This window comes from Panulirus ornatus, chromosome 17 (genome assembly GCF_036320965.1).
Source record: "Panulirus ornatus isolate Po-2019 chromosome 17, ASM3632096v1, whole genome shotgun sequence".
Lineage (NCBI taxonomy): Eukaryota > Metazoa > Arthropoda > Malacostraca > Decapoda > Palinuridae > Panulirus > Panulirus ornatus.
The window spans coordinates 33,716,231-33,739,839 of record NC_092240.1 but is presented as its reverse complement, the minus strand read 5'-3'; the positions used below and the strand labels follow the sequence as shown (position 1 = coordinate 33,739,839).

The window sequence follows — 23,609 nt, the reverse complement described above, 5'->3', positions numbered from 1 at the left end:
CCGGTTCAAGATGTATGTTTGGTGGGCTGACAGCTCCACCGGGTCTCATAGCTATATTTTAAGGAGCAAAACAATACAGAAATCCACTACAAATCATGAATATTTATCTAATCTTTGAAAACTCGATTATATGCTTCAAGATACTAGTACACTTTTAATTCTTCTCTGGTGAAACTCCGGATGTCTGCATCAAATGACGATATTTCCAGAGCAGACTGTCAGACCAACCATCCGGCAAAATATGAGGATCTGGTTCGCTTGAAATAAGTTTATTTCTCATTGTATCTTCTTTCTTCCACACAGTCCAAAGATATTTAGTACATTAACGTCATGTTCACAATGATTCAGCGAGCGTAAGGAGACTGTCATATGGTTCATTATGATAAGGCAGCCCGCTGAGTGTTACCAGGACAAGGAAGGACGCTGAGTGTTACCAGGACAAGGAAGGCCGCTGAGTGTTACCAGGACAAGGCAGGCCGCTGAGTGTTACCAGGACAAGGAAGGCCGCTGAGTGTTACCAGGACATGGAAGGCCGCTGAGTGTTACCAGGACAAGGAAGGCCTCTGAGTGTTACCAGGACAAGGAAGGCCGCTGAGTGTTACCAGGACAAGGAAGGCCGCTGAGTGTTACCAGGACAAGGAAGGCCGCTGAGTGTTACCAGGACATGGAAGGCCGCTGAGTGTTACCAGGACAAGGAAGGCCTCTGAGTGTTACCAGGACAAGGAAGGCCGCTGAGTGTTACCAGGACAAGGAAGGACGCTGATTGTTACCAGGACAAGGAAGGCCTTTGAGTTTTACCAGGACAAGGAAGGACGCTCAGTGTTACCAGGACAAGGAAGGCCGCTGAGTGTTACCAGGACAAGGAAGGCCGCTGAGTGTTACCACGACAAGGAAGGCCGCTGAGCGTTACCAGGACAAGGAAGGCCGCTGAGTGTTACCAAGACATGGAAGGCCGCTAAGTGTTACCAGGACAAGGAAGGACGCTGAGTGTTACCAGGACAAGGAAGGCCGCTGAGTGTTACCAGGACATGGAAGGCCGCTGAGTGTTACCAGGACAAGGAAGGCCGCTGAGTGTTACCAGGACAAGGAAGGTCGCTGAGTGTTGCTAAGACAAGGAAGGCCGCTGAGTGTTACCAGGACAAGGAAGGCCGCTGAGTGTTACCAGGACAAGGAAGGCCGCTGATGTTACCAGGACATGGAAGGCCGCTGAGTGTTACCTGGACAAGGAAGGCCGCTGAGTGTTACCAGGATAAGGAAGGCCGCTGAGTGTTACCAGGACAAGGAAGGACGCTGAGTGTTACCAGGATAAGGAAGGCCGCTGATGTTACCAGGACATGGAAGGCCGCTGAGTGTTACCTGGACAAGGAAGGCCGCTGAGTGTTACCAGGACAAGGAAGGCCGCTGAGTGTTACCAGGACAAGGAAGGCCGCTGAGTGTTACCAGGATAAGGAAGGCCGCTGAGTGTTACCAGGACAAGGAAGGCCGCTGAGTGTTACCAGGATAAGGAAGGCCGCTGAGTGTTACCAGGACAAGGAAGGCCGCTGAGTGTTACCAGGACATGGAAGGCCGCTGAGTGTTACCAGGACAAGGAAGGCCTCTGAGTGTTACCACGACAAGGAAGGCCGCTGAGTGTTACCGGGACATGGAAGGCCGCTGAGTGTTACCACGACAAGGAAGGCCGCTGAGTGTTACCAGGACAAGGAAGGCCGCTGAGTGTTACCAGGACAAGGAAGGCCGCTGAGTGTTACCAGGACAAGGAAGGCCGCTGAGTGTTACCAGGACAAGGAAGGACGCTGAGTGTTACCACGACAAGGAAGGCCGCTGAGTGTTACCACGACAAGGAAGGCCGCTGAGTGTTACCAGGACAAGGAAGGCCGCTGAGTGTTACCAGGATAAGGAAGGCCGCTGAGTGTTACCAGGACAAGGCCGCCGAGTGTTACCGGGGCAAGGAAGGCCGCTGAGTGTTACCAGGACAAGGAAGGCTGCTGAGTGTTACCAGAACAAGGACGGACGCTGAGTGTTACCAGGACAAGGAAGGCCGCTGAGTGTTACCAGGACAAGGAAGGACGCTGAGCGTTACCAGGACAAGGAAGGCCGCTGAGTTTTACCAGGACAAGGCCGCTGAGTGTTACCAGGACAAGGAAGGACGCTGAGTGTTACCAGAACAGGGAAGGCCGCTGAGTGTTACTAGGAAAAGGAAGGCCGCTGAGTGTTACCAGGACAAGGAAGGCTGCTGAGTGTTACTAGGACAAGGAAGGCCGCTGAGTGTTACCAGGACAAGGAAGGCTGCTGAGTGTTACCAGGACAAGGAAGGCCGCTGAGTGTTACCAGGACAAGGAAGGCTGTTGAGCGTTACCAGGACAAGGAAGGCCGCTGAGTGTTACCAGGACAAGGAAGGACGCTGAGTGTTACCAGGACAAGGAAGGAAGCTGAGTGTTACCAGGACAAGGAAGGCCGCTGAGTGTTACCACGACAAGGAAGGCCGCTGAGTGTTACCAGGATAAGGAAGGCCGCTGAGTGTTACCAGGGCAAGGCCGCCGAGTGTTACCGGGGCAAGGAAGGCCGCTGAGTGTTACCGGGACAAGGAAGGCCGCTGAGTGTTACCAGAACAAGGACGGACGCTGAGTGTTACCAGGACAAGGAAGGCCGCTGAGTAGCCCCACAAGTGAATTTCTGGTCAGGGATGACACCGTTTAGAGGTTCAGACATCAGCGAGGTGAATCGGGAGACGTAATCATGGGCAAATCCATTAGCATACTTGCATCCAGGTAATGAACCTCTTCGTGATTTAATGCACTGCTCAACCCATGATGCCTAAAGATAACCATGGATGCCGTTATGAAGGTTTTGTTACGATCCGTCTTTCAGAGAAATGAGGAGTGGCAGGACTAAGAACTATATAGATCTAAATATAATAACAAAACTAGCGTATTACCCATAGCCTTTTGAACCCACCCTCAGGTAAAGGTATCTTTCAACCACCGTTTGGGTGAGTGTATCATCGTTGGAAGCCTTTCTCGGGTAATTGTACCTTCAGTTGAAGTTCTGTTGAATTATTGTACCTTCATTTGAAATCAGTTTTCCCGCTCGTGTGTGGGTAAAATTTCCGTTAAGTCACCCTGGCAACTCAGGATGCAAATAACATTCCTGTGTGTCGTGCCGTAATTACATGAGCCAACTAGGACCCAACATAGCGTTTAGGACATTGTGAAAATCCTCTGGATGGAGGACAGTTATGTATGCTTGGTAGGAAACTGTGTTGGCGCTGTGTAAATAGAAATTTCCTGTACAAATAAGTATTATTATATTGAGTAATACATACCCATCCATCAGTCTTTATCTCATAGTAGCTTTCAAGTAGAACGTTCAAGTAGGTATGTATATTTGCGTGTGTGGACGTGTATGTATATACATGTGTATGGGGGTGGGTTGGGCCATTCTTTCTTCTGTTTCCTTGCGCTACCTCGCTAATGCGGGAGACAGCGACAAAGCAAAATAAATGAAATATAAATAAATAGATAGCTTTCAAGTAATGAATGTAACACTGTTACCGTCTGAAAGGGCGTTTGCACTTGCGTTATTTTTTACTGAACACATTGAGTGAGATGTCTGTCGACCAGATGAACCCCAGCGTCCTCTGAGTGTGGAGCGTACTGAATATATAACCAGGAGGGAACTGAACCTATCGGTGACTAATCAAATGACTCACACCTGTGTGTGATTCATACATGTTTATTTCTCTGACGCAGAGACCGAGGTGCCAGGCGTATGATAATTATTATGCATGTAGGTTTGTGTCATGACTGCTGTTTTCACAATCATACACATTATGGAAATTTTAAAGCACATTGGATAAAGGGAAAATACATTTTAATGTTCAGATAATTTATAAAAGATTTGCACATTAGCACATACGTAGTACTGTTGCACTGCCATGTGTGGTGTTTTCCTTCCTGTGTTTTATAAACTAAACCAGAGAATCACCATGGAAACCGTCATGCTTCAAAAGTTCCCATGACCGATATACGTGATCAACAGACTGTCATGTAGCTGTACTTTTGTTATCAGTTGTCGTACTTTAACTTCACAGAGGACAGCTCAAGTTTCGTGGGGAACACATCAGAAATTTGTGCAGTTTTTCATGATATTTCGAAGATCGTGTGAATCAGCAACAGTAACGTGAACTGAGCCAGGATTTTAACAGAATCTTGGCAGAGTAAAAGCTTACACTGACGCATAAGCTTATCAGGAAATTACTGGAGCTAAAGTAACTTGGATGTTGTGGATCTGAGTAATTAAAGGAAAGAGAGATGTATGGTAATGAAAAGAGTGTGGTTGGGAAAGCTGGAGAGGGTGTGTTGAAATGGTTTGAACATATGGATAGAATGAGTGAGGATAGGTTGACAAAGAGGATATAATATGTGGTGTGTGTGTGTGTGTGTGTGTGTCGGGGGGAGGGGGGGGGGACAAAAGAAGGGGGAGACCGAATTGGAGATAGAAGATTGAAGTGAAAGAGATTTTGAGTAATCAGGGCCTGAACATGAAGGAAGGTGAAAAGCTGCACAGGATGAAGTGAATTGGAAGGCTGTGACACACGGGTCGACGTGCTGTTCACTGGACTGAACCAGGGTATGTGAAGCGGCTGTTCACTGGACTGAACCAAGGTGTGTGAAGCGGCGTGCGTGGTAAACCAAACTCTTTGGGGCCTGGTTTTTATCCCAGCATGACCAAAGATATGTTGGCGTTCGTCAGGGTAGAGTACGCGCCTTGTTAGTTTCGTTTCTCTGAAAAAGAATTACTTGCGTATCATACATACACGCTTTCTTTTTTTAGCTTTTTAGATTACCTTCACCTCTCCGTATACTGCAGGTGATACAAACCTACTACTGTGAACTGCCCGGTGACTGGGGTCTCCAGCCCTCTTCTGTAACCTGCCCCACTGGAGTCCCGTGCCGTCATACACATGGGTACCAAGCTAGTCTAACATTCCCGTTCGGTTGGAATGGCGTGGTGTAATTACTGGTATCAACCATCGTGTCTTAAGACCGTCATCTTGTTCATTAAGCGAATTCATTCATCATTATTCTGTCTGTTTATCTGTTTGATCAATCTGTCTAACTCTGTATACCTATCGTATTAGTAGTAGTAGTAGTAGTAAGTAGTAGTAGTAGTAGTGGTAGTAAGAAGTAGTAGTAGTGGTAGTAAGTAGTAGTAGTGGTAGTAAGTAGTGGTAGTAAGTAGTAGTAGTGGTAGTAAGTAGTGGTAGTAAGTAGTAGTAGTAGTAGTAGTAGTAGTAGTAGTCGTAGTATTGTCATTATTGCTCAGTTCCCAGTTTTATAGGTTGGTTCAGGTCGTTACAGCCTTTGTAGCACCATCCATACACATCCTCAACCCATTTCCTGTGTGTTAATGTGAAATATGGACTTGCAAACTTATGATACTGTTATGTACATTTTCACATTACACATTTAAGTTTATTAAAGTGAGACCAGTGTCTACGTTCATACGACATCCACACACGAAATGCTTCCATTCCATCGCATCACCAAAGCATCCCTGGTCAGGTCTCACTGTATCTATCCATCTCTCCAGCAGGCTCCTTCTCCTCCTGGTCCTTAGTGCTGTGCTCCTGCATATCTATCTTAACCAGCTTATCACTCGCTCATACCATCTGTGTAATCATGCCATCCTGAGTGACTCATCCATGCGTCTTTCTTATAACTTCCTCACACCAAATAGGCTTTTCACATTTCCATTCTTCACTCTGTCCTTCTAAGTCCAGCTATAATGTGCAAATGATCCATCTTTACTCCTTTTACTTCCTGTCTCTGCTGACTTGTATACACTTCCACACTTCATCATGAGGACATTTGATTCTTTTCCATTTAGCAGAGCTGTCAGTGTGTCCCCACCTCCTTTGCATGAGTGCTATCTTTCGTCCTCACCCAACTGTACTCCCAGGTGTTTTAAGCTCGTCCATCACTTCCAGTTGCTTACTTACCATGGACACTGATCATATAATGTGACATTCCTTCCTTATCAGCATCCTCATCCTAGTTACATGATCCAAGCGTCCCACGTTTTTATCCAACTCTCTTGTCGCCTAAGTTAACAACATCGACACACATCATCTGCGACAACGTCCATTCTCTTCATACTTCAGTATCGCACCGCAGTCACCTTAGCTCGACTCCATCTCGCACAGTTCCATACAAAGCATGGGATAATCACGGTACGTCGCAACCTTGACGCACATACGCTTTTATTTCGGAGCACTCGTACCCATCCTTCCTCTGACACACACACACACACACACACACACACACTACGTCCAGTATAGAATTCTGAACAGCATTTACAAGTCTTCTGGGCTTACGTTTTAAAGTCAGACCTTACTAAAGCGCTTTCCTGTTCTGTGAATCACATTTTTTTTTTTTTTCTAAATCCAAAAATATTGCAAATACACATTTCTCAGCTTTTTTTGAACGACTTCTGTAAGTGCCAAAGCCTAACCTGAACTCCCCCATACCCTCCTTGTTATGCACCTACAAGGGTTTCACACATCCTTTTAACACGATCAGTCTCTCGTCTGCCGTACACATTGCTGCTTCTACCAGAGGAGACATTTGTATGTAATTCTTACGTTCAACTGTACTCTCATTTTCTTTATACAGTGGAGCAGGTAATGCCTTCGTCCAGTCATCAGGCAACGACAACTTTTCCATGTTTGCAAACACAATTTGTAGATGTACCTGACGGCAGTGTGGCCTCAGCTCGCTCACTACGCCGTCTGTACCCACACAGCTTATACGGTGTTCAAGATCTGTATTGCTCTTACTTCCTCCTTTATGATATCTTCCTCTCCCATGTACCTATTTATCTTTCTGCTTACTTTTTGTGTCTACCATACCAACAGACACGTCACTTTCAACATGATCTGTGTCTACCATACCAACAGACACGTCACTTTCAACATGATCTGTGTCTACCATACCAACAGACACGTCTCTTTCAACATGATCTTCAGTCATTTCTTTAAATGATTTCGTACTTGTCCCACACACTTCATCCTGTGAACCCAACAGCCTCCCACACTTATGTAATAAACTTTCACTCATCACAAATCCTTTTCGTGTACTCTCATCCACCTTTCAGAATAGTTTGTCATTCCCTTGAATTCTGAATCATCCTTCTTGTGAGTCCTCATTTGCTTTTCTTGATATATATATATATATATATATATATATATATATATATATATATATATATATATATATATATATATATATATATATTTATTTATATTTATTATACTTTGTCGCTGTCTCCCGCGTTTGCGAGGTAGCGCAAGGAAACAGACGAAAGAAATGGCCCAACCCCCCCCCCCCATACACATGTATATACATACGTCCACACACGCAAATATACATACCTACACAGCTTTCCATGGTTTACCCCAGACGCTTCACATGCCTTGCTTCAATCCACTGACAGCACGTCAACCCCGGTATACCACATCGCTCCAATTCACTCTATTCCTTGCCCTCCTTTCACCCTCCTGCATGTTCAGGCCCCGATCACACAAAATCTTTTTCACTCCATCTTTCCACCTCCAATTTGGTCTCCCTCTTCTCCTTGTTCCCTCCACCTCCGACACATATATCCTCATGGTCAATCTTTCCTCACTCATCCTCTCCATGTGCCCAAACCACTTCAAAACACCCTCTTCTGCTCTCTCAACCACGCTCTTTTTATTTCCACACATCTCTCTTACCCTTACGTTACTCACTCGATCAAACCACCTCACACCACACATTGTCCTCAAACATCACATTTCCAGCACATCCATCCTCCTGCGCACAACTCTATCCATAGCCCACGCCTCGCAACCATACAACATTGTTGGAACCACTATTCCTTCAAACATACCCATTTTTGCTTTCCGAGATAATGTTCTCGACTTCCACACATTCTTCAAGGCCCCCAGGATTTTCGCCCCCTCCCCCACCCTATGATCCACTTCCGCTTCCATGGTTCCATCCGCTGCCAGATCCACTCCCAGATATCTAAAACACTTCACTTCCTCCAGTTTTTCTCCATTCAAACTCACCTCCCAATTGACTTGACCCTCAACCCTACTGTACCTAATAACCTTGCTCTTATTCACATTTACTCTTAACTTTCTTCTTCCACACACTTTTCCAAACTCAGTCACCAGCTTCTGCAGTTTCTCACATGAATCAGCCACCAGCGCTGTATCATCAGCGAACAACAACTGACTCACTTCCCAAGCTCTCTCATCCCCAACAGACTTCATACTTGCCCCTCTTTCCAAAACTCTTGCATTTACCTCCCTAACAACCCCATCCATAAACAAATTAAACAACCATGGAGACATCACACACCCCTGCCGCAAACCTACATTCACTGAGAACCAATCACTTTCCTCTCTTCCTACACGTACACATGCCTTACATCCTCGATAAAAACTTTTCACTGCTTCTAACAACTTTCCTCCCACACCATATATTCTTAATACCTTCCACAGAGCATCTCTATCAACTCTATCATATGCCTTCTCCAGATCCATAAATGCTACATACAAATCCATTTGCTTTTCTAAGTATTTCTCACATACATTTTTCAAAGCAAACACCTGATCCACACATCCTCTACCACTTCTGAAACCACACTGCTCTTCCCCAATCTGATGCTCTGTACATGCCTTCACCCTCTCAATCAATACCCTCCCATATAATTTACCAGGAATACTCAACAAACTTATACCTCTGTAATTTGAGCACTCACTCTTATCCCCTTTGCCTTTGTACAATGGCACTATGCACGCATTCCGCCAATCCTCAGGCACCTTACCAACCAGTCAACAATACAGTCACCCCCTTTTTTAATAAATTCCACTGCAATACCATCCAAACCTGCTGCCTTGCCGGCTTTCATCTTCCGCAAAGCTTTCACTACCTCTTCTCTGTTTACCAAATCATTTTCCCCAACCCTCTCACTTTGCACACCACCTCGACCAAAACACCCTATATCTGCCACTCTATCATCAAACACATTCAACAAACCTTCAAAATACTCACTCCATCTCCTTCTCACATCACCACTACTTGTTATCACCTCCCCACTTGCGCCCTTCACCGAAGTTCCCATTTGCTCCCTTGTCTTACGCACTTTATTTACCTCCTTCCAGAACATCTTTTTATTCTCCCTAAAATTTAATGATACTCTCTCACCCCAACTCTCATTTGCCCTTTTTTTCACCTCTTGCACCTTTCTCTTGACCTCCTGTCTCTTTCTTTTATACATCTCCCACTCAATTGCATTTTTTCCCTGCAAAAATCGTCCAAATGCCTCTCTCCTCTCTTTCACTAATACTCTTACTTCTTCATCCCACCACTCACTACCCTTTCTAATCAACCCACCTCCCACTCTTCTCATGCCACAAGCATTTTTTGCGCAATCCATCACTGATTCCCTAAATACATCCCATTCCTCCCCCACTCCCCTTACTTCCATTGTTCTCACCTTTTTCCATTCTGTACTCAGTCTCTCCTGGTACTTCCTCACACAGGTCTCCTTCCCAAGCTCACTTACTCTCACCATCCTCTTCACCCCAACATTCACTCTTCTTTTCTGAAAACCCATACAAATCTTCACCTTAGCCTCCACAAGATAATGATCAGACATCCCTCCAGTTGCACCTCTCAGCACATTAACATCCAAAAGTCTCTCTTTCGCACGCCTGTCAATTAACACGTAATCCAATAACGCTCTCTGGCCATCTCTCCTACTTACATAAGTATACTTATGTATATCTCTCTTTTTAAACCAGGTATTCCCAATCATCAGTCCTTTTTCAGCACATAAATCTACAAGCTCTTCACCATTTCCATTTACAACACTGAACACCCCATGTATACCAATTATTCCCTCAACTGCCACATTACTCACCTTTGCATTCAAATCACCCATCACTATGACCCGGTCTCGTGCATCAAAACCACTAACACACTCATTCAGTTGCTCCCAAAACACTTGCCTCTCTTGATCTTTCTTCTCATGCCCAGGTGCATATGCACCAATAATCACCCACCTCTCTCCATCAACTTTCAGTTTTACCCATATTAATCGAGAGTTTACTTTCTTACAATCTATCACATACTCCCACAACTCCTGTTTCAGGAGTATTGCTACTCCTTCCCTTGCTCTTGTCCTCTCACTAACACCTGACTTTACTCCCCAGACATTCCCAAACCACTCTTCCCCTTTACCCTTGAGCTTCGTTTCACTCAGAGCCAAAACATCCAGGTTCCTTTCCTCAAACATACTACCTATCTCTCCTTTTTTCACATCTTGGTTACATCCACACACATTTAGGCACCCCACTCTGAGCCTTCGAGGAGGATGAGCACTCCCCGCGTGACTCCTTCTTCTGTTTCCCATTTTAGAAAGTTAATACAAGGAGGGGAGGATTTCTGGCCCCCCGCTCCCGTCCCCTCTAGTCGCTTTCTACGACACGCGAGGAATACGTGGGAAGTATTCTTTCACCCCTATCCCCAGGGATAATATACATATATATATACATACACACACACACACACACACACACACACATACGCACATATACACACACACACACGCATACATATATATACATATGAGAAATGTAAGAAACAATTTAGAAAACTGAAACTTCTAGCTTGAAATGAATGAAAAAAAAGAATGTCACATAATGTCACATATATATATATGTATACATATATATATATATATATATATATATATATATATATATATATATATATATATATATATATATATATATAATCATTTTCAGAATAATCCTCTGTGTCTGGTTATTTTACATTTTGTTCTTTATTCATCACTACATTTAGGCCGGTTTTGGGTTCTCCTTCAAAACTCATTTTTCCCACCAACTTTGTTATGTCTTCATTCACCACGTTGTACCTTTCTTCTCCCATCTTGAAGGTGGAGGTACCGCACATCTCCCACCCAGCTTTCCGTGGTGTCTGACCGCCTCCACATCACCTCAACCACGTTGAATCCTTTCAGCTTTTCATTTGATTTTTTTCCAGCAAGGGACGCATCACCCTTTCATTTTCCAACTCTTGAACATGATTATCCAACATGTGTACTCGTACCATAGTGTTATCTGAGCGTCTCTAGTGGCTGTAATCGTTATCACCAGCCTCGGGCAGCTGGTTGCTACCCGCCCGCGGGCGTGGTACTCGCCCACCTCTCTTTGTGTCACCTTCACTGCCAGTCTGCAGTCACCGCTGGCTGACACGTGAGGTTTTGTATGGCATGCGAAAAATCAGATTTCGAACGTCTGGGGTGAAGGAAAGTTATCTCTGATGGCTCGGAGTAAGTTAGGGAAGAGAACAGTTACATTTAAGATTTGTTTAATTGATTTATTTAGGATATGTTTAGGATGCTGGGGTCAACGTCTTGTCATGGCATAATCAGGGCGTATTGAGGCAGCCGAGGGAAACCGCGGGAAGGCCTGTAGGGCCTGGTTGTGGAGAGGGAGCTTTGGTTTCGGTGCATAACATATGACATCTAGAGAAGCGATGTGAGCGAAGGAGACATTTCCTTTGTCTGTTTCTGGCGCTATACGTTGCCACAGGAAACGGTGAACTAATAATGAAGAAAGATTATATATATATATATATATATATATATATATATATATATATATATATATATATATATATATATATATATATATATATATTGCAGTAGGTTACAGTGGTGCGCGTTATCTATTATTTGCTGATAAGCACAAGGAAAAGAGAAGTCCCAAGTGCACTGTCGTGTAATGATCATATCGTTAGGCGAGATAAAAGAATGAGATAGAATACTTAGCACGATCAACTTATGTACAAGATAAAGGCGAGGCTAAGGTTCCGTGAGTACACAAGTGTTTTCGGTTTGCGCTGTTCAGGTCAGCCACCCACCGTGCCTGTCATAGGATTGTGTGGACTAGACAGGAAACCGTTTACAGATGTTGCCTACGACAAAGCCATCCAGTTTGTATTGACTTTCACTAATTTTCAAGTCACAAGTCTTTGTATATTTAACAGGGGAAGATCCAATGATATTTTTCTTAGGTCAAGGAGATATAGTTAATAATATAATTAGCATTACCCCAGTCAGAACGATGGTCATAATTTTTACCATAATCAAGGCATTTGTTTCTTGTCCTATTCTTATACTATATGTCGCTTAAGTCTGAGAGAGGTCCTTAAAATTCTGCCCACTATAAAATATGATACAGCTTTTACAACGTATTCAGTAAACACAGCCTGCAGAGTCTGGGAAGTTTTTTATGTAGATATTCTTAATAGTACTATTATTGCTGAAGGCTACATTCAAGTTAAAGGAGTTTATCAGGCTCGGGAATAACATAAGATTATCATTAAATGCGAGAATTAAAGAGATTCTGGATATCAAGGGGAGGTTGGGAGTAACTCTATGAAATGATATTTGCCTTCTAGAGAGGTTTATCAATGAAAGATCTAGGATACTTCAACCTGGAATAATAGAATATATCGTGGAAGAGCTATGTGGTATCTTGTAAGAGCCATGTGGTATCGTGGAAGAGCCATGTGGTATCATGTAAGGGCCATGTGGTATCGTGGAAGAGCCGTGTGGTATCGTGGAAGAGCCGTGTGGTATCGTGGAAGAGCCGTGTGGTATCGAGGAAGAGCCATGTGGTATCGTGGAAGAGCCATGTGGTGTTGTGGAAGAGCCATGTGGTATCGTGGAAGAGCCGTGTGGTATCGTGGAAGAGCCATGTGGTATCGTGGTAGAGCCGTGTGGTATCGTGGAAGAGCCATGTGGTATCGTGAAAGAGCCATGTGGTATCGTGGAAGAGCCGTGTGGTATCGTGGAAGAGCCATGTGGTATCGTGGAAGAGCCATGTGGTATCGGGGAAGAGCCGTGTGGGATCGTGGAAGAGCCATGTGGTACCGTGGAAGAGCCGTGTGGTATCTTGGTGAGCTATGTGGTATCGTGGAAGAACCGTGTGGTATTGTGGAAGAGCCATATGGTATCGTGGTAGAGCCGTGTGGTATCGTGGAAGAGCCATGTGGTATCGTGAAAGAGCCATGTGGTATCGTGGAAGAGCCGTGTGGTATCGTGGAAGAGCCATGTGGTATCGTGGAAGAGCCATGTGGTATCGTGGAAGAGCCGTGTGGGATCGTGGAAGAGCCATGTGGTACCGTGGAAGAGCCGTGTGGTATCTTGGTGAGCCATGTGGTATCGTGGAAGAACCGTGTGGTACTATGGAAGAGCCATGTGGTATCGTGGGAGAACCTTGTGGTATCGTGGAAGAGCCATGTGGTATCGTGGAAGAGCCATGTGGTATCGTGGAAGAGCCATGTGGTACCGTGGAAGAGCCGTGTGGTATCTTGGTGAGCCATGTGGTATCGTGGAAGAACCGTGTGGTATTATGGAAGAGCCATGTGGTATCGTGGGAGAACCTTGTGGTATCGTGGAAGAGCCATGTGGTATCGTGGAAGAGCCATGTGGTATCGTGGAAGAGACATGTGGTATTGTTAAAGAGTCGTGTGGTATCGTGGTAGAGCCGGGTGGTATCGTAGAAGAGCCGTGTGGTATCGTGGAGGAGCCGTGTGGTATCGTGGTAGAGCCGGGTGGTATCGTGGAAGAGCCGTGTGGTATCGTAGAAGAGCCGTGTGGTATCGTGGAGGAGCCGTGTGGTATCCGTGTTCTAGTGGTCACAGTTGTGCACGTGATGTAGTATTTGCTGATAACCACGAGGAAAATGAAACACAGTGTCCCAAGTGCACTTTCGTGTGATGATCACATCGTCAGGGAAGATACAAAAATGAGATAGAAGACTCAGAATAGTTTATATACAGAGAAGAGGCGGAGCTGAGACGCCTTTGGTACACAATCGTTTCATATTGGTGGTGTTCGGGTCTGGCATCATGTCTGTCATAAAATTTTATGTGGACAAGACAGCAAAACATTTACATATTTTGCTTACGACAAGGCTATCCCGTTTGTATAGACCTTCACTAAAATTCATGTTACAATTCTTTGTGTATTTGATAGGAGATTCTTTGATATTTGGATGTGGAAGGAAAGCTGCTAGATGTAAAGAAATTTTTGTCAAGGGTGTAAGGCGTGTGTACGAGAAGGAAGAGAGTAAATTGTTCCAAGTAAAGGTTTGTCTGCGGCAAGGGTGTGCGATGTCACCATGGTTATTATGAAGTAAATGTGAGAGTCTTCGAAAGAGCGGCGAGTATGCAGCCTATGAGAGGGCTTGCGAAGTGTGTCACTTGTTTGCTGATGATACTGCACTGGTAGCAAATTTGAGTGGGAAACTGCTGAAGTTGGTGACTTGAGTTTGGATGAGTGTTTAAAAAGCAAGTTGAAAGGAACTGTGAATAAAAGCAAGGTTGATTATTAGGTTCGGCAGTGTTGAGGGACAGGTTAGGGTATGAGTTTGAAAATAGAAAGCATGAAGAAAGTGAAGTGTTTTGGAGTGGACATGGCTGCGAATGGAACCATAGAAGCGGAAGTTAGTCATAGGGTGGAGGAGGGGACGAAGGTTCTGGGAGCCCTGGAAAATTTGTGGAGAGAACGTTATCTGGGAGGGCAAAAATGGGTTTGTGTGAAGGTATAGTAGTCTCAGTAATATTACATGGACTCGGAGAAGGGTGGATGTGTTGGAAATGAAATAATTAGAAACAGTATTATATTTTATTATTATACTTTGTCGCTGTCTCCCGCGTTTGCGAGGTAGCGCAAGGAAACAGACGAAACAAATGGCCCAACCACCCCCCCCCCCCATACACATGTATATACATACGTCCACACACGCAAATATACATACCTACACAGCTTTCCATGGTTTACCCCAGACACTTCACATGCCCTGCTTCAATCCACTGACAGCACGTCAACCCCGGTATACCACATCGCTCCAATTCACTCTATTCCTTGCCCTCCTTTCACCCTCCTGCATGTTCAGGCCCCGATCACACAAAATCTTTTTCACTCCATCTTTCCACCTCCAATTTGGTCTCCCTCTTCTCCTTGTTCCCTCCACCTCCGACACATATATCCTCTTGGTCAATCTTTCCTCACTCATTCTCTCCATGTGCCCAAACCACTTCAAAACACCCTCTTCTGCTTTCTCAACCACGCTCTTTTTATTTCCACACATCTCTCTTACCCTTACGTTACTCACTCGATCAAACCACCTCACACCACACATTGTCCTCAAACATCTCATTTCCAGCACATCCATCCTCCTGCGCACAACTCTATCCATAGCCCACGCCTCGCAACCATACAACATTGTTGGAACCACTATTCCTTCAAACATACCCATTTTTGCTTTCCGAGATAATGTTCTCGACTTCCACACATTCTTCAAGGCCCCCAGGATTTTCGCCCCCTCCCCCACCCTATGATCCACTTCCGCTTCCATGGTTCCATCCGCTGCCAGATCCACTCCCAGATATCTAAAACACTTCACTTCCTCCAGTTTTTCTCCATTCAAACTCACCTCCCAATTGACTTGACCCTCAACCCTACTGTACCGAATAACCTTGCTCTTATTCACATTTACTCTTAACTTTCTTCTTCCACACACTTTTCTAAACTCAGTCACCAGCTTCTGCAGTTTCTCACATGAATCAGCCACCAGCGCTGTATCATCAGCGAACAACAACTGACTCACTTCCCAAGCTCTCTCATCCCCAACAGACTTCATACTTGCCCCTCTTTCCAAAACTCTTGCATTTACCTCCCTAACAACCCCATCCATAAACAAATTAAACAACCATGGAGACATCACACACCCCTGCCGCAAACCTACATTCACTGAGAACCAATCACTTTCCTCTCTTCCTACACGTACACATGCCTTACATCCTCGATAAAAACTTTTCACTGCTTCTAATAACTTTCCTCCCACACCATATATTCTTAATACCTTCCACAGAGCATCTCTATCAACTCTATCATATGCCTTCTCCAGATCCATAAATGCTACATACAAATCCATTTGCTTTTCTAAGTATTTCTCACATACATTCTTCAAAGCAAACACCTGATCCACACATCCTCTACCACTTCTGAAACCACACTGCTCTTCCCCAATCTGATGCTCTGTACATGCCTTCACCCTCTCAATCAATACCCTCCCATATAATTTACCAGGAATACTCAACAAACTTATACCTCTGTAATTTGAGCACTCACTCTTATCCCCTTTGCCTTTGTACAATGGCACTATGCACGCATTCCGCCAATCCTCAGGCACCTCACCATGAGTCATACATACATTAAATAACCTTACCAACCAGTCAACAATACAGTCACCCCCTTTTTTAATAAATTCCACTGCAATACCATCCAAACCTGCTGCCTTGCCGGCTTTCATCTTCCGCAAAGCTTTCACTACCTCTTCTCTGTTTACCAAATCATTTTCCCTAACCCTCTCACTTTGCACACCACCTCGACCAAAACACCCTATATCTGCCACTCTATCATCAAACACATTCAACAAACCTTCAAAATACTCACTCCATCTCCTTCTCACATCACCACTACTTGTTATCACCTCCCCACTTGCGCCCTTCACCGAAGTTCCCATTTGCTCCCTTGTCTTACGCACTTTATTTACCTCCTTCCAGAACATCTTTTTATTCTCCCTAAAATTTAATGATACTCTCTCACCCCAACTCTCATTTGCCCTTTTTTTCACCTCTTGCACCTTTCTCTTGACCTCCTGTCTCTTTCTTTTATACATCTCCCACTCAATTGCATTTTTTCCCTGCAAAAATCGTCCAAATGCCTCTCTCTTCTCTTTCACTAATACTCTTACTTCATCATCCCACCACTCACTACCCTTTCTAATCAACCCACCTCCCACTCTTCTCATGCCACAAGCATCTTTTGCGCAATCCATCACTGATTCCCTAAATACATCCCATTCCTCCCCCACTCCCCTTACTTCCATATATATGATAGATATTTTGATCGAGTAAGCATTAAAAGGGTAAGAGAGAGGTGTGGTAATAAAGAGTTTGGTTGGAAGAGCTGAAGAGATTATGTTGAAATGGTTTTGACATGGAGAGATTGAGTACGGGAACAAGGAGAATGAGGATATCAAATTGGGGATAAAAGGATGGAGTAAAAACCATTATGACTGATCAGATCCTGAACATGTAGGAGGGTGAAACGCGTACACGGGATAGAGTGAATTGGAACAATATAGTCTGTGGGGTCGACGTGCTGTCATTGGAGTGAACCTGGTCATTTGAAGCGTCCGTGGCAAACCATGCAAAGGTCTGTGGGGCCTTGTTGTAGATAGGGAGCTGTGGTTTCGGTGCATTACACATGACAACTAGACAATGGATGTGAGCAGATGTGGCCTTTCTTCATCTGTTGCGCTGCCTCGCTAACGCGGGAAATGGCGATTAAGTGTGGGATATAATGCGGATTAGGAGATGGAAAGCTGTTTACCAGGAGGTTGTTGTTGAATTCGCTGGGAAGGTGACCCGTCTTTTGACGGCCTCGTTACATAATGCGTCACAGTGGCAGGAAAGTTTCTAGTATGTTGGGGCGGGATGGCTCCCCTATGGTAGCTACGCGGGCAACTCCAGATGGGTCGTGGTGTTTTGGTCTGCTTCACACGCCATTTTCCAGGCTCGTCAGCCCTAGAGTTGACTTTACTACACGTTGGATGATGGAATTCAGATGACGTATGATACTGTGTTTTGGAGGTACAAGGTGTTTGACGACGCTATGCTGTGGGAAAAGCCAAACTACGAGTGACGTGGAAGGCTCGTACAGGTACATGTGATTTAAATGTTCCCTTACGGAGTGTCGTTAATCTAGAAGGTTTGTAGAATGACAGCCATATGAAAATACTTTGAGTTCATGTATGTGAGTGACAGGCGGATCACTGCTTCAGGTTCGTGAGGGAGTACGAGGGTGCTGGTGCTGTCATCTGGGGCCTCACGACTCAGAACCATCCTGAACCCGACGAAGTCATTGTAAGTATCACCCGGCCCTCGTCAGCGGGATCAACCCACTTATATACTTATTACAGAGAATATGACACGTAATTAGGAAATATATATCTGCCTTTACTTGTAATTTTGTTAAGTAATACAGAATATCTCAGTAAGTGTGTACACTCTACCAGTTCCTGTCTGATCTTCCTAAATGATTTGTGTTCCCTGAACTCTCGTGTTCACCTCTTGCCCAAGGCTCTCATTCTTGTTCTCTTCTCCCGTCAACATCTGACACTCTTGGGCCCCTCCTGGCCTCCCTAGTCACATTATGTTCCTTCATGTGTGTGTCAGGGGCGGCCCACACCATCCCCTTGTGACCTCACACGGGGAGCAACTATGACCCTACATGGGGAACATCTGTGACCCACACGGGGAACACGTGTGAGCCTACATATAAAACACCTGTGACCCATCAAGTCAGACAGACAGACACAAGTGTAGTGATTCAAATTACATGGCAGCATATATAGTATACCTAGAATAAAGTACATGTTTACGTGAGTGTTGATAACGTGTAGGTTGGGTGGTAAGAAAGAATGCCTGGAATTCCACACATGGATCACTAAACCTATCCCCTCCACCCCCGGCTGCGACCCCCTCAGTGGTGGAACACCTGCATATGGACGGCCGAGGAGATGCGCGACTGGATCAAAGAGAGTCTGGGCCCCACACTGGAGGCTGCCGGACTCCGCCGCCTCAAGGTGATGGTCGGCGATGACAGCAGGAACAAATTTTGCGGCTTCATGCGTCAGGTGGGTGACCGGGCGGCGGTCATGCCCTTGTATTTGTGGCTCCAAAAAGTCTCTTTATCATGGTGTCTTAGATCTGGAGAGGGGAAGCAACCGTACGTGTGTATGTGTGTGTGTTGCGATAAGGTTCTGGCGTTAAATGATTCCCTCTCTTTCTCTCTCGTTCCTCGATGAAGGTTTTGTCTGACAGTGAAGCAGCCAGGTACATCGACGGGGTGGCGTTCCACTGGTACACCGATAGCGAGTATGGACCAGAGATACTGAACCAGACCCACGAACTCTTCCCTGACAAGTTCATTCTATACACCGAGTCCTGTACTGGTAATACCGACCTTTATTGAGATACACTTCTCTTCCACCTTCCCATATATTCTCCTCATATACTCAAAAACTCTCAACTCATATTTCGTGACATGAAAGAAAAAATAAAGATTCTTTGGGTGACCGTGATGACTTAACATGATCACTGCTTAAGCTTTAGATTTACTCGTTTGTCCTTACTTTTCAAGTTCCAAATATGAAGATTTGGAAGGATCCTGGTGAGGAGGCGGTGCTGCTGGGGTCATGGCTGCGAGGCGAGGCCTACGCCGTCAACATCATCGAGGTATGTCAACACATGTTTACCTGGTAACCTTCAGGTGTCAGTCTTGGCCGTACCTTAGTTACGTGAGTTACGTATTGTTCAGCATCATGGTTCCTTCCCTCTGGCTGTGATGTGACCTGTACTTTCTGGTTTAATGTTTGAGTTGCTCCTGACGGCTGTCACACTCTCCTGTCTTCATATTAAATGTTTGATAAAGTAGAAATGACGCACTGTTGTTGTTTACATACAAGATGTGATCCGACGCCATTGTGTACACACAACATCTGAGCCAACACTACTGGATACCTGGAGTCTATAAGCCATTTTCATATCACTGCCTGGACCACCATTAGGATTTAAGACATGAGCCAACCCATTTTTCGAGTGACAGGGATGTGAACCACCACTGATGCCTTCTAGTTGGATGTGAATTAACACTGTTATCTTCCTGAATGTGAATTTTTCACTGTTGCCCTCCTGCTGGCTGTGAACTGTCACTTTCCCTCCTTCAGGTTGTGAACTCTCACTGTTGTCTTCCTGCAGGTTGTTAAGCACTCCAGTGCTTAGCCATAAAACATGAGTGCCATTGTTGTTCATCTGAGGACTACTGTAGTTACCTTACAGAACGTGAAACACAACCTTACCACCTGAAATGTGGACTACCATATCCAACGGCACATCTCTCACCCTGCAGGATGTGAACCACTACTCGGCCGGCTGGGTGGACTGGAACCTGGCGCTGGACACGAGCGGAGGCCCCAGCTGGGCCGGCAACCGGGTTGACTCTCCCATCATCATTAACGCCGTCAGTACACCTCAGTTTCTAGTTTTAGTCTTTATTTTCCTAAGCGAGGTACTACAGTTGATACATGGCCACTGTCATTCTGTCCTGAAGGAGTTTCGGTCATAGTCAAGTGTAAGGGGCGGTGGTGTTATGTTTTGGTATGGTGTAAGGGGAAAGTATGGTAAAGAAAAAGTGATTTTCAGTGCAGTATGTTCCACTATATGTGTCCCTTTGAGAGCATGTGTTTACCAGGAATGACATCATATCAAAATACATGACGGATTATTAGGTATGGCCTTCATCTCAAACCCCCAGACAGCAGACGAGTTCTACAAGCAGCCGATGTTCTACGTGATGGGTCACTTCAGCAAGTTCGTGGCTCCTGGGTCCACTGTGGTCCCGTCCAGGATGTTGGAGCCAGAACACCAGGACATCCACACCGCCGCCTTCCTCCACCCAGACGGACCCACTGTCCTCGTCCTCCTCAACACGTAAGTCCTTCCCTGACGCCATCTTGCCTCACCAGGTTTCTATTTAGTGTTGAGTATTGGAGAAACTTTCCCTCCAATTTTCGAAATCTTTTACTTTTTTTTCTCAAGGAGGAAGCACATGCTGATGTACTGTAGTGTAGTAACGTTGTAGTAAGCCAGTTTTAGCTGTATTTACAACCTGGGAAACCGAGGAACATGTCGTGAAGATCGACTAACGAAGTGGTAGCCCTCGCCAGTTTCCCATGCCTACCACAGTACACGTCATACATGTAACTGGAGACCAATGATGAACGAAAGACAATGGTATTATGTACGATATTGACCGTCTGTGCACTCGGAACTGTACAGGAGTACAGTGGGCTTTGGGGAAAAAGTTCTGATCTAATGATACCCGTTTTGTATCCGTCTTCAACCTCCATCGCTCCAGCAGACTGTAGCCAGCCATCACCAACATGTATATAAAGTTGCCACCTCGCCAGACGAGTGTGGTGACGGTCCCACACAACTGAATCCATACTAGACGCGATGAATGTACTCAAAATCATTACCAGCACAGAAGTACAACATGTACTGCTTTTATGCCGTCTATTTCCTAAGTATGATTATGTATATTGAACTGTCAAAATATAAGAATTATAATGACTGTCTTTATGACAGGCTGACAGTATGGAGGTGTTTGCTGACAATGTAACACTAAATGTCCTTCACATATTGTAAAGGTTTTATTGTCATCACCAGAGGCGAGGCGGCGATGGAGGTGAGTGTGCAGATTGAGTCAGGGCGCCTTCCTCAACCTGCACTTGCCTGCTAGAGCCATCCAGACGGTACTCTTCACACGCCAACAGCACAAGATCCCCGCTGCAGCTGGTGAACTGTGACCAGCTCCTCCTACCCAGCTCAAGTTCTTTTGAGTTTATAAAGATCCGCTCCCGGATCTCTGCGTAAAGATGTGTTTAAGTGTAATGTGACTGTAGAGTGTACGTCCAGGAACAACTCATAACTGTGGGTTCATGTTTGTATTAGTACACCGGTGAGCAGGCTCGAGATGTTGATGGACCATCATATGTACTCTAATGGCCACAGGATATTCCTGTTTGTCCTCTGATAAGAAACTAAAATTTCTTTGCGCATCATGCTGAGTGGGCAGCCTGACTCCGACATCCTCGCTCTTGTAAACATCATCTGCGTGTTGAATATATTATAGCTGGACAGGTGTGTCCACAGCTGACACACCTGGGGGAAGGGAACCCGTCGGACCTTACACACATGCGCCCTCATACCTTTATTGGGTTCATGCAAAAACAAGTTAATGAAATATAAAACATTGGAGATTTTATTAGTTTCTTTTAGACAGATATTAGAATGACATACTTCTTCCTGTCATGAGACTTCTAACTCCACAGGTGGTCTAGGTATGTTCAAGTACAGAGTGACTTAAGGCGAAGTCACATATAGCTCATTAAAGCAGCTATGATTAATTGGATATGATGGGCAAAGTACACAAGTGTCAGGAGACTCCTCTAAATGGATCGAGATGACTAGCAGAGTGCCACAGGGTTCCATTTTGTGACCTTTACTCTTCTTGATCTATGTAAACTACGGGAATGGATGCAGACGATGCAAAGATCATGAGGGAAGTGAAAAGCGAAGAGGATTGTATCATCTTCCATCGGGACCTAAACAGACTCTAAACTTGGTCTGACACAAAGTTGATGAAATTCAACCATAGCAAATGATATGAGGATAGGACAGGTGAAAGAAGACCTCATGTTTATTACCAGGTAGAAGATAAGCTATAGGAGTCTGCGTGTGAGAAGGACTTTGGAGTCATCATCTTTAAGTTGTGGCCAGAGTTCCTCATTAAAGGAATAGTTACGGAGACAAACAGTCTGCAGGCGAGTATCAGAGTAGCATTCAAGTATATGGATAAAGAAATGTCCAGCAAGGTGTACGTACACAACATAAGGCCAAAACTGAAATATGCTTCACAAACCTGGTCATCGCACCTAAAGAACAGAGACAGTGGAGAGATACAGAGGGGGGGAAATAATGAGTACCAGAATTAAGAGCGCTGAATTAAGGTTTATGGCTAGAGGATTTAGATTCGCCCAGTGGAAGGATGAGGAATGAAACCTATTCACAACCTTCGTATTTAAAAGGGGATCGATGTGGACGGTGAACAGTTCGGGATATGTAGGGTTACAGACAGCATTCACACGAGTTAGCATGAAATCAAGCCAGAGAATTGTATGAAAAAAGTACTTTTATGAGTGGTGGAAGAACAGAACAGAATGAGTGAGGACATGGTTAACGTTAACAGTAAACATGAATTTTAGGGGTACAATAGTAGAGATGTTCAAGAGATGACGCCACGAGTGTCAAACACTTCCCACAGTGTACATATAGGTAATTAAACACACACCTGGTGTTGGCTGGGGTGTGTGTGTGCTGAAAGGAGTGAATACTCTAGGGAGACCGGGCAGCACGAATGTAAAGTTCTGCTCGTAACACATAACAAGTAATCACACATCACACAAAGTTTGTAGACCTAAGATATTAATCCAAACTGGAGGTGGTACTAATTACTGCCGCCGGCCCGGCCGTTGGCAACTATGACACAACTTCGAAATGTATGTTATTGTAATAAATGAGTTAATCAAATTTATGGATTGTTAGGGTTGTTTTAAGTTTACTTGATCTCCAGTTGGTTTAAATTCATTATGGTAACTTGTGTAGCGATAGGTGATGCTATCCTCCCTGGGAAGTAACGCTGGCACATATGGGTAAACAGGATAATGGACTGTGAGCGTCGGAATGAACATGATTACTGCAGGATTGAGCCAGCCACCACATAAGCCAGTTAATGATGCCACCACATGCATTTATGGCATATGTTATGTG

The 23,609-nt window shown here is 44.9% G+C and overlaps 1 protein-coding gene across 1 annotated transcript in view; it reads left to right on the top strand.

The window, feature by feature from the left end:
- Nucleotides 1-21,715, top strand: part of LOC139754670 (lysosomal acid glucosylceramidase-like) — a 79,916-nt gene extending 58,201 nt beyond the window's left edge. The window contains 8 exon segments of the mRNA XM_071672217.1: nucleotides 17,999-18,080; nucleotides 18,704-18,853; nucleotides 19,027-19,171; nucleotides 19,360-19,454; nucleotides 20,128-20,238; nucleotides 20,533-20,708; nucleotides 21,447-21,492; nucleotides 21,494-21,715. Of these exon segments, the coding sequence (XP_071528318.1) occupies nucleotides 17,999-18,080; nucleotides 18,704-18,853; nucleotides 19,027-19,171; nucleotides 19,360-19,454; nucleotides 20,128-20,238; nucleotides 20,533-20,708; nucleotides 21,447-21,492; nucleotides 21,494-21,586 (898 nt within the window). The 3' untranslated portion in view covers nucleotides 21,587-21,715.
- Nucleotides 21,716-23,609: the final 1,894 nt, after the last annotated feature.